Here is a 13093-nt window from a genome sequence, read left to right as displayed (position 1 = left end):
TTTAGGAAAGCACATCTCTTCTTGCTCTTTATTCTTTAGCATAGAAAAGGGGATCTCATTTGAATTTTTCCTGCACGCCACTGCTGACAGGTTAAACTTTTTATTCCAAAGCAAGGGTTCTGACTTAGAAAACAACATATCTACTGAAATTTTACTCAGTACCTTAGCTTCTCGAATACGAACGGCCATCTTATATGACTAAGGAATAGCTTGTGTTACCTAGGAGGAAAGCATCATCAGAACTTGATCAACTGAAAAAGAGGAGGGTTGAACTGTTACGACAGTAGCAAAACAGACATTGTCATTGGCTCAGCATTTAGAAAGATTGGAAAGCAATTTATTCCAACACCAGGTGCTTGGACTCGTGTTTAAATTACTGACACTCAGGGTAGAATTACAGGACACTGCATTCATGAGGTGTCATTCATTAACTAAGATGTTAAACCAAGGCTCCATCTTCCGAAATTAATTGTAGCTTAGATCATATGAAGTTTATGAAGAACATTATGGGAATATACCTGGTGCTCTGGACAAATTAATCCTAGTCAGAAAAAAAATATCACTTCTTGTCTGTAACACTCCATAGTCAAACCAGATCCAGCTGTTCACAAAAAGGTAATTTAAGTAAGGAATTAGATTATTTAATCATGAGATGCGACACTCTTCAGCTGCTCAACCCTCTCAGCCTTCGCAATATGTGCCACTCTCATGTTGGTCAGCCCTCCCATCCTTTAGTACATTTGCTTGTCTTGTGTTGGTCAGCCTTCGCAGTCCTCACCATAGGTGCCACTCTTGAGTTGGTCAGCTGCCACTCTCGGGTTGGTCAGCCTTCCCAGTCCTCACCATATGTGCCACTCTTGGGTTGGTCAGGCCTCCCAGCCTTTGTTACATGTGCCTGTCTTGTGTTGGTCAGCCTTCCCAGTCCTCACCATAGGTGCCACTCTCGGGTTGGTCAGCCTTCCCAGTCCTCACCATATGTGCCACTCTTGAGCTGGTTGCCCTCCTAGCCTTCAATGCTGACTCAGTAAGCTGTTAGTTCTGGCTGTCATATCTACAGCACTTTCAGAATTTAGTAGTCTCACATAAGTCTCGCAAAATGCAATCAGCAGCCATAATGCAACTAATAGACCAGATATACTGGAATAGACTCTTTATTTCTATTGGTTCATAGGCATGCATAATGGTTTACTATCAATTGTACAAAATACCATGGCTCATGTTTTGCTATTTCAAAATGATGATAGTCTATGTTCAGTTTGTTTGCATTATGTTCATTTATTTTTAGGTTCACAGACAAGTACTAGGGTGGTTGCCTTTGCAGGCCATTTTAAGCCTAGCCAATTTCCTTTTTGCATTCAAATTAAGCTGTCCTATTTTGTTAGAGATCTGCCTTACCCATCTCATGGTCAATAATTAGATATTCCCCGTAATGAAAATAACTGGGATCATACCATACATAATTTGAGGGGATCCCTGCATGGGATAAAGGATTTAGGAGATGCCTCTGTCCATTAGTAGTACAAGACGCAGTCCTGGGATAAATTTTCTGCTTCCCATCCACAGATCTAAGCTGCACTTAAATATGGACAGGAGTGAAATTTGTTTTATGCGGATGGGGAGTCTGTTCCACAGCAGAGATATCCTCTATGAGAAATATCTGTTCCTCCAAACAGGTCTATTGATGTTGCAGAAGAGGTTTAGATCCCTAGAATGAGTATTTCTGATGCTATGACTTGCTGATGTGCATTAAAACCATCAGTAGTTGGTCAGAGGATGTATTGTATGCCAAACACAGGTCACCTCTTAGCAGTCTGTAGTATATTGATTACAGTGACACGTCTTTGAGTCATTTCATGTAAGAAATTTTGTTTAGGCCTTGTACCCTTTTAGTAAGGTACTTCTGTGGGCATCTGGACTAATACATGCCAAAGGGGGCCTTCTACTCAATGACTGGCCTTATGAGGGATGAGTAAAGGCAACAGAGGTAATCCAGAGGGCTTGAGTGAAGTCTGGTAACGCACCTGTGACCCAGAGAGTAACAGGACTAAGAAGAAACACAGTACAAGAGATTAGTCCAGATAAAATCACTTTAACTTGCAGATCTAGGAGACAGTCTCTTTCAGATACCCTCCTTGTGAGAGAAATAAAGACATTATGTTGAAGTCCCAAAGAGTTTATTCAGGTAAGTAGGTAGATGAGTAAAGAGGGACAATGAAATCCTTAGATCCTGTGCAATACAGAAGGACTTTCTTACAACAATGGACACATGATGGTCACTGTGTAGGTTACTGTCCACATAAGTTCCCAAATCTTGAATAACTGACTCAACTTTTAGGGCAGTACTGTCAATGTGGTAGTTCCCTGGGGTAAAGACTTCCCATAGGATACAATAATGTATTTTTTGGCATTTAGTTTCAGTCCACGATTTTAGCACCAGTACTTTATTTAGGACAAACCTTCCTGCAAGATGGCCAAGTCATTTGGGGATTCAATGACTGCTCCTAGCTTGCAGTCATCTGCAAAATTAGTTCCCCAGAGCCCTTTGGTATTGGCTTTTACTTCAGAAAAGGAGATGCAAGGTGCCAGCACAGAACCCTGGGGGACTTCATCGGTGACATTTCTGTGTGGCCGGACCTTTTTCCATTTTCATTACGTGTGAGACAGCTGGCAATACAGTGAGGAACACTCAGGTGGGGTTACTTACCGTTTATTTAGCTTTTCTACTATGCCTGAGGGGGGAACTATGTCAAAAGCTTTGGCCAGGTTGAGGTATGTGGTTTGTACCATTTTGCTTTCATCCACTGCGTTGGCGACCTTTTCAAAAAAGATTCCCTAGGTTGAGTAAGCATGACCTGCCTCTGACAAATCCAAACTGAGACAGGTGTACTGACTGGAGGTTCCCTATGTCCTAATTGATTAGTTCCATGGTAAGTTGTTCCATGATCAGAATGCTGGTCAGATTTGTGGATCTCTGGAAGGTCCTCCCTTATGTAGTGGAATGGCTGTAGCTACTCTCCGTCTGCTGGTTACAAAACCTATATGGAGATGGAGATTGAACAGTGTTGTAGGGACGTGGCTAAATTGTGCTTCATGCTATTACAGATGCATCCAAGGATACTGTCAGGACACATAGATGCAATATTTTTAGGTTCCGAAAGCACTTTTAGGACTTGGTCTTGAGTGATAGCTGGAGGAGAGGGAGGTTCAGATATATTTTATTATTTTATTTAGTTAGTTTGTTCAATGGGGCATGTTGTAGTGATGTTTGTGATATTACTGTTGTAACATTACTTATGGTCTGATAAAGTAAGGTGGGTGTGGTGGTGTGGGGAGGTTACCTACTGGACAAACAGATGTCTAAAAGTGTGGGTGTTGCTTTTCTGCAAACAAATGCATTTCTTTCAAGTATTGCCGATGTGGTTCATGCACTTGTAGGAATAGTTTCATGCTTTCAAGGTTGAAAGGAGTTGGAAATGGAGAACACAGGGAAACCATGAACAATATCTAGGAAACTGAGTTTTTGGAAAAGTAATGTATCTTTACCATACAGGCGTACCCCAGTTTTTGTCTCTAGCTTCCCAGCTTACTCACAGCTGCAGCATGAAACCATTAAATAATGAACCATCTACTAACCTCTGATGGATGCATCAAAAAGCTTCTTTGGCTGCATGGTTGCTCCTTTTTCTGTATTGCCAGAAGCAGCTCTCCAAATAAGTAACCACAGATGTTCTACTGGGATGTTATACCCTGTAAGAGAATATCAACAAATTGTACATCTAAAAAAAGATTCTACTGGTAGTTTCTGCACTGTAACACTCATGTCAGGCTGTTTGTACATAAACAGCTGACAGACAATAATAAACATGCACTGCAAAAGACAAATGCTTTATCATACACTGGATGGCTACATTTGGAACTAAATGGCTAGTCTTGTGCTCCTGTGTTCCCTTAGCATGAATGCGGCCACTCCACCTTTTTTACAACTTTGCCATATTGTTGTCCTCTTTCTCTCAACATTTTGTGTGTGTGTTTGTGTGTGTGTGTGTGTGTGTGTGTGTGTGTGTGTGTGTGTGTGTGTGTGTGTGTGTGTGTGTGTGTGTACAAAAGTGAAAACACAAATGTGTGACACACAAAATGAGAGAAGCTACTTGTTTTAGTTTGTTTACCAGGGTAGTACACTACAGACCATTGAACCAGTTCTCCCTAAATCCCACACAGCCTGGGTGAAGAGATTCACAAAAATAGAAAATAGAATAAATTCACAAACACAGACTAATATTCCCACAGGCAATTGATACAATTTGTAATGATATTAGCAGAGAGGACGAAAATCACATGTGAATTAATTTTAGTAGTAATTATGAGACGGAAGCAGTAGCTGAGAACAGAGGGTCAAAATAAAAGTGATGCAGGTGAGAAGGGAGGCAGGTTATGTGTTCAGTGGCCAGTGACCATAATCACAAAACATTAATAACTTCTTTAACACTATCAGTAAACAACAGCTACAAAATCCAGATCAAATATTGTGTGAAAAGTGGTACGAGTGCAGGAGAAGGAGTTTTAGTAAGATGTTGTGCAGTGTTAAGGGTAGGGACAGGGGTACGAGTGCAGGAGAAGGAGTTTTAGTAAGATGTTGTGCAGTGTTAAGGGTAGGGACAGGGGTACGAGTGCAGGAGAAGGAGTTTTAGTAAGATGTTGTGCCGTGTTAGGGTTAGGGACAGGGGTACAAGTCTAACAAAAGGAGTTTTACTAAGATGTTCTTCAGTGTTAGGGTTAGGGACAGGGGTATGAGTTTAACAAAAGGAGTTTTAGTAAGATGTTCTTCAGTGTTAGGGTTAGGGACAGGGGTATGAGTTTAACAAAAGGAGTTTTAGTAAGATGTTGTGCAGTGTTAAGGTTAGGGACAGCGGTACAAGTGCAGTGTTAGGGTTAGGAGCAGGGGTACGTATACTGGTAGAGTTAACTCACATGAGTACTGAGAGTAACTGAGATGAGCGTATCTGGGGGGAGTTCCTAGAAGTAGCACAATCCTTAGCAGAATGTGCATCATCACAAAATATAGGGGCTATGTTCACCTTTTAAAAAATGAAGAGAGATTTCCTTTGCTGTGGTGAACTGTCCAATAAATAATCCACAAACGAAAAGACAGCTGGTTCTCCCAGGCTAACACTGTGCTGAAAAGCAAATAAACTGTCTGTGCAATCCAGTAATAAAAGTTCTGTTAACATCCAGAATTTAATGAAAAGAATGAAATAAAACAAAATAAGAACAAAAATAATAAAAATTAAGTCCCTTGTCCAACAATAAGCGCTTTCGAATAGTTCTTCTTCAGATCATATAATCAAATGGGACATTCATCTGTATATATAAGCCAGTCAAATTATTCACCCAATGAGAATATCAACACCAAGGTTCCAGCCAACCCATGTTTGGATTTCTCCATCTGATTTGCATATACCTGGTTAACAATCCCATTTTCTAAATGAACTCTTCAGAGACTACAAAACAAGTCCCTCAGACTCATCCTAGATGCCCCATGGTATGTAACAAATGAACAACTGCACAGAGATACCCACTCACCATCCATGAAACAACTTATCCAGGACTCAGCGATAAACCTATTTACACGGCTGGAAAACCACTCACAGGAGGATGTCAGGAAAATGACAGACTACAACGAAGCACACTACAGAAAACATAAAAGACCCAGAGCAACTCTGGCTTGAAGTCTGCCACAAACCACACAGAATACAGATCAACCAGCCTAGACACGAAGATAAGAAGATGCCATAAACGCAAGAAGACCAAAACCACAGAGATGAAGGAGAGAGAGAGCCCAAGCCTCGGACCTCCATTGGAGCAGAAGATTCAAGAGGATGCCTCACACAGCTTGCTAATGTTCAGTACTAATGAAATATGCAAAGTAGGTTATGTTAGTAACCAATAGCACTTCCAAAAGAAGTACAGATGAAGCAGCTAGCTTTCATGCATACTTAGAAACATTTTTATTTTTATTTATTTTATTTATTTTACATTTGTTGACCGGGCTAGTCTAGCTGGATATATTTCCATTTTCAGTAGAGGCCCGGGGGGAAAAGCTCCACAGTATATATAAAAAACATACAACATTTGAAGTGTAATACAACAAAAACACCAGGATAATTGTAAAGTAAAAAAAAAAAAAAAGCATGCAAAACAATTTACTAATAGGAACTAATATCATTACCTATAAACAAACTAAACTACAGAGAAGCAAAAATCAGGGGAAAGGTGAGTAGAGGGAGGAAGTGTGGAAAAAGTAAAGTAAAAAAAAAAGAAAGATAAGAAAGGATTAACAAAAACTGAAAAGGAAGAAAGAAAAGTGTAAAAAAAAAAAAAAATTGGAAGGGGGAGAGAGATGCAGGGGAAGAAATGAGATATGCCTCACACTAATGTATTGGAGTCAGAATATGCAAAATAGGTGAACTAAACAGCCAATAGTGGCTTCCAAAAAACAGCGAAAGACAAATCTGCTAGCCTTCATGTATTCTTATTGAAAAACTTGTCAAATAATCCCAAAAGCAGTTCTTTACATATTTCTAATATTCAATAAAGAAAAAATGGCACGAACAATAAATGGATGATCTAAGTAGCCAATGGTGGCTTCCATGGAGCGGCAAAAAACAAATCTGCTGACTTTCATAAATTCCTATTATGAAACTTCTTTTAACCCAAAAGAAGTTTTTCACATATCTCTGATGTCCAATGATGGGGATGACAAAAAATATAATATATATAGTAGTATGCATCGCCATCAATAAAAAATAGGCGATATTACCAAAATTTCATTTCTCAAGACAGGAATATAGCAGGACAATTACTAAGTGACAATAAATGTCAAGGCTCCATGTCTTGCATGGCCCCATTTGTACCTCGATGAATTCACATGGTGACTGCCTATAAGTTTTTCCTGAGAAGGGTATAGGTATGTTATTTCACTCTAGCAATGTATGCAAATTTCAGACTTCATTTCATCCATCCAAAGTCAGTATATATAAGTTTCTGACTTCATCCCATCCATTCAAGATCAATAGGGAACTTTTACTAGAATTCCACCATCTCTGTTCAGATGTTTATCATGTTGTCCAGTTTTGTAATGATGAAACCAGAGCAGGAAAGATATGGGCATATTAAACTACAAATAGCATATGTTGACAGCATCAAATCTTCTAATCTTGACACTAACATAATCAAACTTAATCAAACTTCCGTTAGGATATAAATGCTCTTGTAGAACAAAATAATAAATATAAAATAGTCAAAAACAAGACTGCTGCCAATAAACCAGGTAAACGTTCATATCCAAAGTCATGAAAATAAAATAAAACATCAAAGGTGGAAAAGGAACGAAGCAGGAGTTCACAACTTGTAAAAAATCCACTTAAATTTATTGTCAAGAAACGATAAAAATATATATATATTGTATACAAGATGAGCGCTTTCGCTACAAGAGCTTCTTCAGATCATAAATAATACATCAAGCCAACTTCTTCCTTTATCTACATAGGATGCATTTCATAGGCATTATATGTGTTCTATATGTGTTATAGGCTATGCGCGTTTGTTATATATCCAATTTTTAGTGTATAGATGAATGGTTTCACTTTAAGGCTTGATTAATTCTTGTGTGTGATAGGTTGTTTAATTTGAAAGAATGTATATATAGGAAGAAGTTGGCTTGATGTATTATTTATGATCTGAAGAAGCTCTTGTAGCGAAAGCGCTTATCTTGTATACAATATATATTTATTTTTATTGTTTCTTGACAATAAATTTAAGTGGATTTTTTACAAGTTGTGAACTCCTGCTTCGTTCCTTCTCCACCTTTGATATTTTAAAATAATAAGTATGTTATTTCACTATAGCAATGTATGCAAATTTCAGACTTTATTCCATCCATCCAAGATCAATATGTATGTAAGTTATTGTTCTCTATGTAAAAATTAAGTAAGGCCCTTTATGGAGTACTGTGTAGAATATGACATTTAAATTAAGTAGAACACAGAATTAACAAAGGCAATACAGAGCAGAGCAGCAAGCTTGTACCATTTGTCCTGAGATCCCACATAAAAGAAAATGTTACAAACATCAAACGACAAACTGATCACTGAATAGTAGGGCAGTCAGCAGGAGTATCAGGGCTATAAGCTGTGAATGACCTCCTTCAGCAAATCAAATCAGCACTTGGTGGTCATCCATGAAAAGATGAAATCAGGAGCACAGAAATGTCTTCTTTCTGACTCACAGAAGGCTGTACAAGTTTTGTTGTTCGTCTTTAGTCCTACAGGACACTGCAGGGAAATTAAGAGATTTACTGGTTATGGAGCACATCCGCGGTGGTGGTGCTGCGGTAGCGTTGTCGCCTCACAGTAAGACGCTGACCGGTTTGACTCTCAGCTAGAGCATCTTCTGCGTGGAGACATGCGTGAATGGGTGTACCTTCGTTGAAGGTTGTGCGTTAGGGCTGGCAACTCAGCATGTAAAAATCAACTGCCAATCATTAGCGGACCGGAGTTCCGCTGTGGCGACCCCTAACCGGGAAAAGCCGAAAGACACAACAACAACTGGTTATGGAGCACAAAGCTGGTCTATGTCAGAATATCGACATTTCAAAATGTTGAAGCACATTTATTCGACACGAAAATGTCGAACACTGACTTTGTCGAATGGCCAAAACACCGACTTTTTCTTCCAAGGGAAAGAAATCAGAAGGCCAACAAACAACATGACATAAAAACTAACGTATTTAAGTGCCTACCGTGGGGGCTGTGCCCCCCACAGACCCCCAACTAAATATTCTAACTCTGAGACTGCACTACAGTCGAGTAAAGGGCCAGTATGACAGAATGGCCAACCGATTTCTTTCCCTTGGAAAGAAATCAATGTTTTAGCCATTCAACAAAGTCAGCATTTGACATTTTCGTGTCGAAAAAATGTGCTTCGACATTTTGAAATGTCGATATTCTGATATAGACCCGCACAAAGCTCTCCTAGAATCATCTGGCGAGCGCAACCTGTGCAGCATTTTTTTTTTTATCTTTCTTTTCAGTTTCTTTGGCATTTTTCTGTCATACACTACACCTGACACTCTGTGCCAGCTGGCTGCAGCCCCTCTGATTCTAGGTTTGACCTCCTCCATTCAGACTCCCCTCCCAGATACCTGAAGTTGTTAAACTGTCCCAGTGTTTTCCCTTCTATTTCAATTCTCGTTCTCTTCCCATCTTCTCCATTTGTGTCCTTGATAAATATTTTATCTGTACTCAGATTCATCATAACTGCTTTCAGTTTTACATATCATTCCACTATCGTTTTCTGCAGTTCTTCTCAGAGTCTGCCTGTAATGCCACTTGTCTGCATACAGCAGCTTTGTTGAGCTGTCCCAGTTCAACCAGTTTGCTAATATACTACATCACCAGTATGAACAGCAGTGGGCTCAGAGCTAAACCCTTGTGTACATACACTCCTACTGGGAACTCCTCTGTAATACTGGAGTCATTGGGTCCTTGTATATAGCTTGCACTAATTCTACCAATGTTTCCGGAACTTCAAACCACAATAAGACTGCCCAAATCAGCTTACTTGGGACCTTGTTATATGCTTTCTCCAAGTCTAGGAATGGCCAGTTGGACCCTTTCCTCATCTCCAGCTTCTTCTTAACTGCCTGTATCGCTGCAAACATCAGGTCAGTTGTGCTGCATCCTGGTCTGAATCTGAACTGCATATTCATTTATCAATCACCCTTTCCAGAACTTTCGTGCAGCGTGACATGAGTTTGAAAACACTATACTGCCCACAGTTGTGAATGTCCCCTTTGTTCTTTTACACTGGCACTAAAATGCTTATTCTTCAGTCATTTGGGATACAGTTTTCTTCACACTGCCATGAGTACCTTCTACAGTTATTTCTCCCCTAAATCATATCTGTTGTGTCCTCACTCGAGCCTGCTACTTTCCCCGACTTCATTTTCCTTAGTGCTGTTCTTACGTCTTCTAGGGTGGGCTCCTCTTCTTGTTTCGTCATAGGTTGTGTGGATGTATGTTGACAAGTTGTTGGTAGTTCTGTGGATTACAAATCCAATGAAAAATTTGCAGGGAGCCAAGCCCCCTAGCACCACCCATGTGGGGGGATATCCCCACCCATCCGAGCATAAACATGCCTACTCAGAGGTTGCACAAGAGTGGAGAAAAAGGGAATCCTCAACCATCACCAAAAGTGCTTTCAGCTAAACTTTTTGTGACAATTTTCTCTCGACAGAGCTACCTTCCCTAGAAAGACACATTTTCAGCTGTGTCTGCGGCAGTATGGCTTCTGTAGGGGTTTCTTCATTCAGAAGGTGCTGGAAGTTCTCCTTTCATCTGCCACTGATGTCCTGATGTGATGAGCAGGCCATTGCTAACATCCCTTATGAAGAGTGTTTGACTATCTTCTTTATCTTTCTGTCTTTGCCTTGCAATCTGATAGTTTCTTTATCCTGTCTACAAAGTTCCTTTCATTGCTATTGCAACTGTTCTCTTAGTCTCAGTGTTCCTTCTTAGTCTGGTCCATCTTTTCTATCTCATACCTTTTCCTGCACTCCTTTCCTTTGATGACTTCCCGATTTCTGCATATGTTATCTTGTGGAAGATGTATCTAGTAATCTATTTTATTTTCCCGTTTGTCTTCCAGCCTAAGACTTGTAAGCTATGTGACTGTGTTCTGTTTGAACTGCTTCTGACCAGAGGAATTGTAAGCAAAACATGTGAAAAAGACAGCTTGTTACAGAACCACTATATCTGCTACCTGCACTGTACATAATCCGTTCTCTTTTATTTAACAACTTCATCCTGTTTTTGTTCTGGATTTTCTTCTGTTCATTAAAGACATTTTCTACTTCTAAGCATTGCAGTTGTTGGTGTTTTGTCAATAAATACATGAGCATATTTATCACAGTGATTAAAGAGACAAGGAGGTGCTTTTCTACTGACTAAATATGAGATCAGTAATGTTTCCGTTCACCCAAAGTCTGATGGGTTAAGGGATTGGAAGCCTCATCGCCCCTGTAAATATTAGTCCCAAGCTGTGTGCACAGCAGGCCCATTATCTATGTAAGAAAGGCTGTACAAAAACTGCATCCTGTTAAGTTTCTGGCTAGATCATTAAAGTAGTCTGAATATACACCAACAAATGAATGCAAAATTCCAACGTGAAGGTTGCCATTTATAGACCCCTCAGTACAGTTCAATTTCCTTATTTCCACGTTTTCCCTCAAACAGATCATGAATGCCCAGTAATGTTTTTCCTATTCATTTTATTTATTTTATTTATTTTAGAAGGGATAGAGATAAGGTCATTGATGAAAATGGAGAGAGAATAACAGGCCTAGATATAGACCTGTATGGGACACCTAGGAAGTAGAAGTTCAGAAAGATATTCATATCTCTCTCTTTCTCTGTTTCATAAAGGAATTTGTCTCAGCCTGCATGACATATGATTTTCTGTAATGTCCACTTAATCACAGCCCACAGTTTTATATTCTGACACTGTCTCTTGCTGATGTCAATAAAGTACAATAAGGCACACTAACAGCTAAAGTGGAACTGTTTTTTTTTTTCAAATAACATTTGAAGAAATAAAGAACAGAGATGCAACTCTATGTAAACCATGTACTGTCATTTCTAGCAAATGAAGTGCTGCCGATATCCAGGTAACTGCAGAAAACTAAGAAGTCTACAATGCATCTCTGAACAATCAATACTATGCAAAATGTTTTAGGAATTTACCATCATGGCGAACTGTGTCCTCTCCCCATGCAGTGCGATGTCGGAGTTGGTATATTTAAGTGTGGGGAGTGGTCGAAGTCCCCCACTTTGGTGGGCTCCATGTTTTTCCATTGTGTGCCATTGGCATGGCGGTCCAGTGGTTCATTTCCCTGGGAAAGGGATTTGGCAGTTTGTTGTTTCATTAAAATGCAGTTTCGGTGGATGAAGATCGGTAAGTTAGATTTGATGGCTCATACTTTCATTGATTGAAAGTAGATCCTTATTATAAATATATACATATATACATATATTTACCTATATGTATATGGGTCTACTTTGAAATCCTGTATTACCAATAGCCCAAATGACAAAAGATTGAGACAATAAGTTCAAAACTTCGCTTCCCTGAAAGAGTTGCAGAATACCTAAATTAATTTAATTATTGAACTTTAAGGATTTTTAGTTGGTACAAAAAAATATGGAGGATGTTAAGTTCAAATGTTTTAGAAATGTTTGAGCCATATAGTATAATAAAGGTTTGTAAAAGAAATTTAAGTCTTTATCATTGAAGGGTTTGATCCTCGGCTGGGGTGCCTTCTGTGTGGAGTCTGCATGTCCTCCGTGTGGTTGCATGGGTTTCCTCCGGGTGCTCTGGTTTCCTCCCACATCCCAAAGACATGCTGCAGGTGGATTGGACACTCTAAATTGGCACTAGGTGTGTGTGTGTGTGTGTGTGTGTGTGTGTGTGTGTGTGTGTGTGTGTGTGTGTGTGTGTGTATGTGTGTGCCTTCTGTGGAAGGTTGGGCGCCGGACTGGCAACTCAACACTGTAAAACTCCACTGCCAATCACGAGCGGACAAGGTGATCTGCTGTGGTGACTCCTAACTGGGAAAAAGCCGAAAGAAGAAGAAGATTCATCGAAGGGTAAACTTATGGAACAGATCATAAAAGTGCAAGATTGTTGGTGTTTTAGCTAGATATGTAAAGGAAAATGTACTGGTAGATTTCTTACTCATCTTTTGTAATTGTTGAAGTTTTAAAGAACTGCGATGGTTATAAATACACATGATAGCCTTCTGAAGTGCAGAGATACCGTTTGTGTAGTGGTTTGGTTTGTTAAAGCAGTCTGTAGATTGTTATATTATGAAGTACTTGGTTGACAATATATTTTGGTGTGTTAGATATGTATTCTAGTATATGATGTGTCTACCGTTTAAATGTAGATCACCGTACAGTGCAGGACGGTATATTTACTGGTTTCCTCACAGTAGTGCAATCTCAGAGATGGTATATTTAATTAGCAGCGGGTGCAGGGG

The 13093-nt window shown here is 39.5% G+C and overlaps 1 protein-coding gene across 1 annotated transcript in view; it reads right to left on the bottom strand.

Moving 5' to 3' along the window:
- The window catches only part of LOC122807830 (zinc finger protein OZF-like), a 196169-nt gene that overhangs the window by 102308 nt on the left and 80768 nt on the right, over positions 1 to 13093 (bottom strand). Inside the window, exon 3 of the mRNA XM_044078928.1 lies at positions 3634 to 3747. Coding sequence (XP_043934863.1) covers positions 3634 to 3747 — 114 coding nt within the window. The remainder of the gene's footprint in view (positions 1 to 3633; positions 3748 to 13093) is intronic.

The sequence above is a fragment of the Protopterus annectens genome, chromosome 7.part1 (genome assembly GCF_019279795.1).
Source record: "Protopterus annectens isolate FY-2018-M chromosome 7.part1, PAN1.0, whole genome shotgun sequence".
NCBI classification, from domain to species: domain Eukaryota; kingdom Metazoa; phylum Chordata; order Ceratodontiformes; family Protopteridae; genus Protopterus; species Protopterus annectens.
Note: the sequence above shows the minus strand (reverse complement) of the source record. Positions and strands in the feature narration are given on the sequence as shown.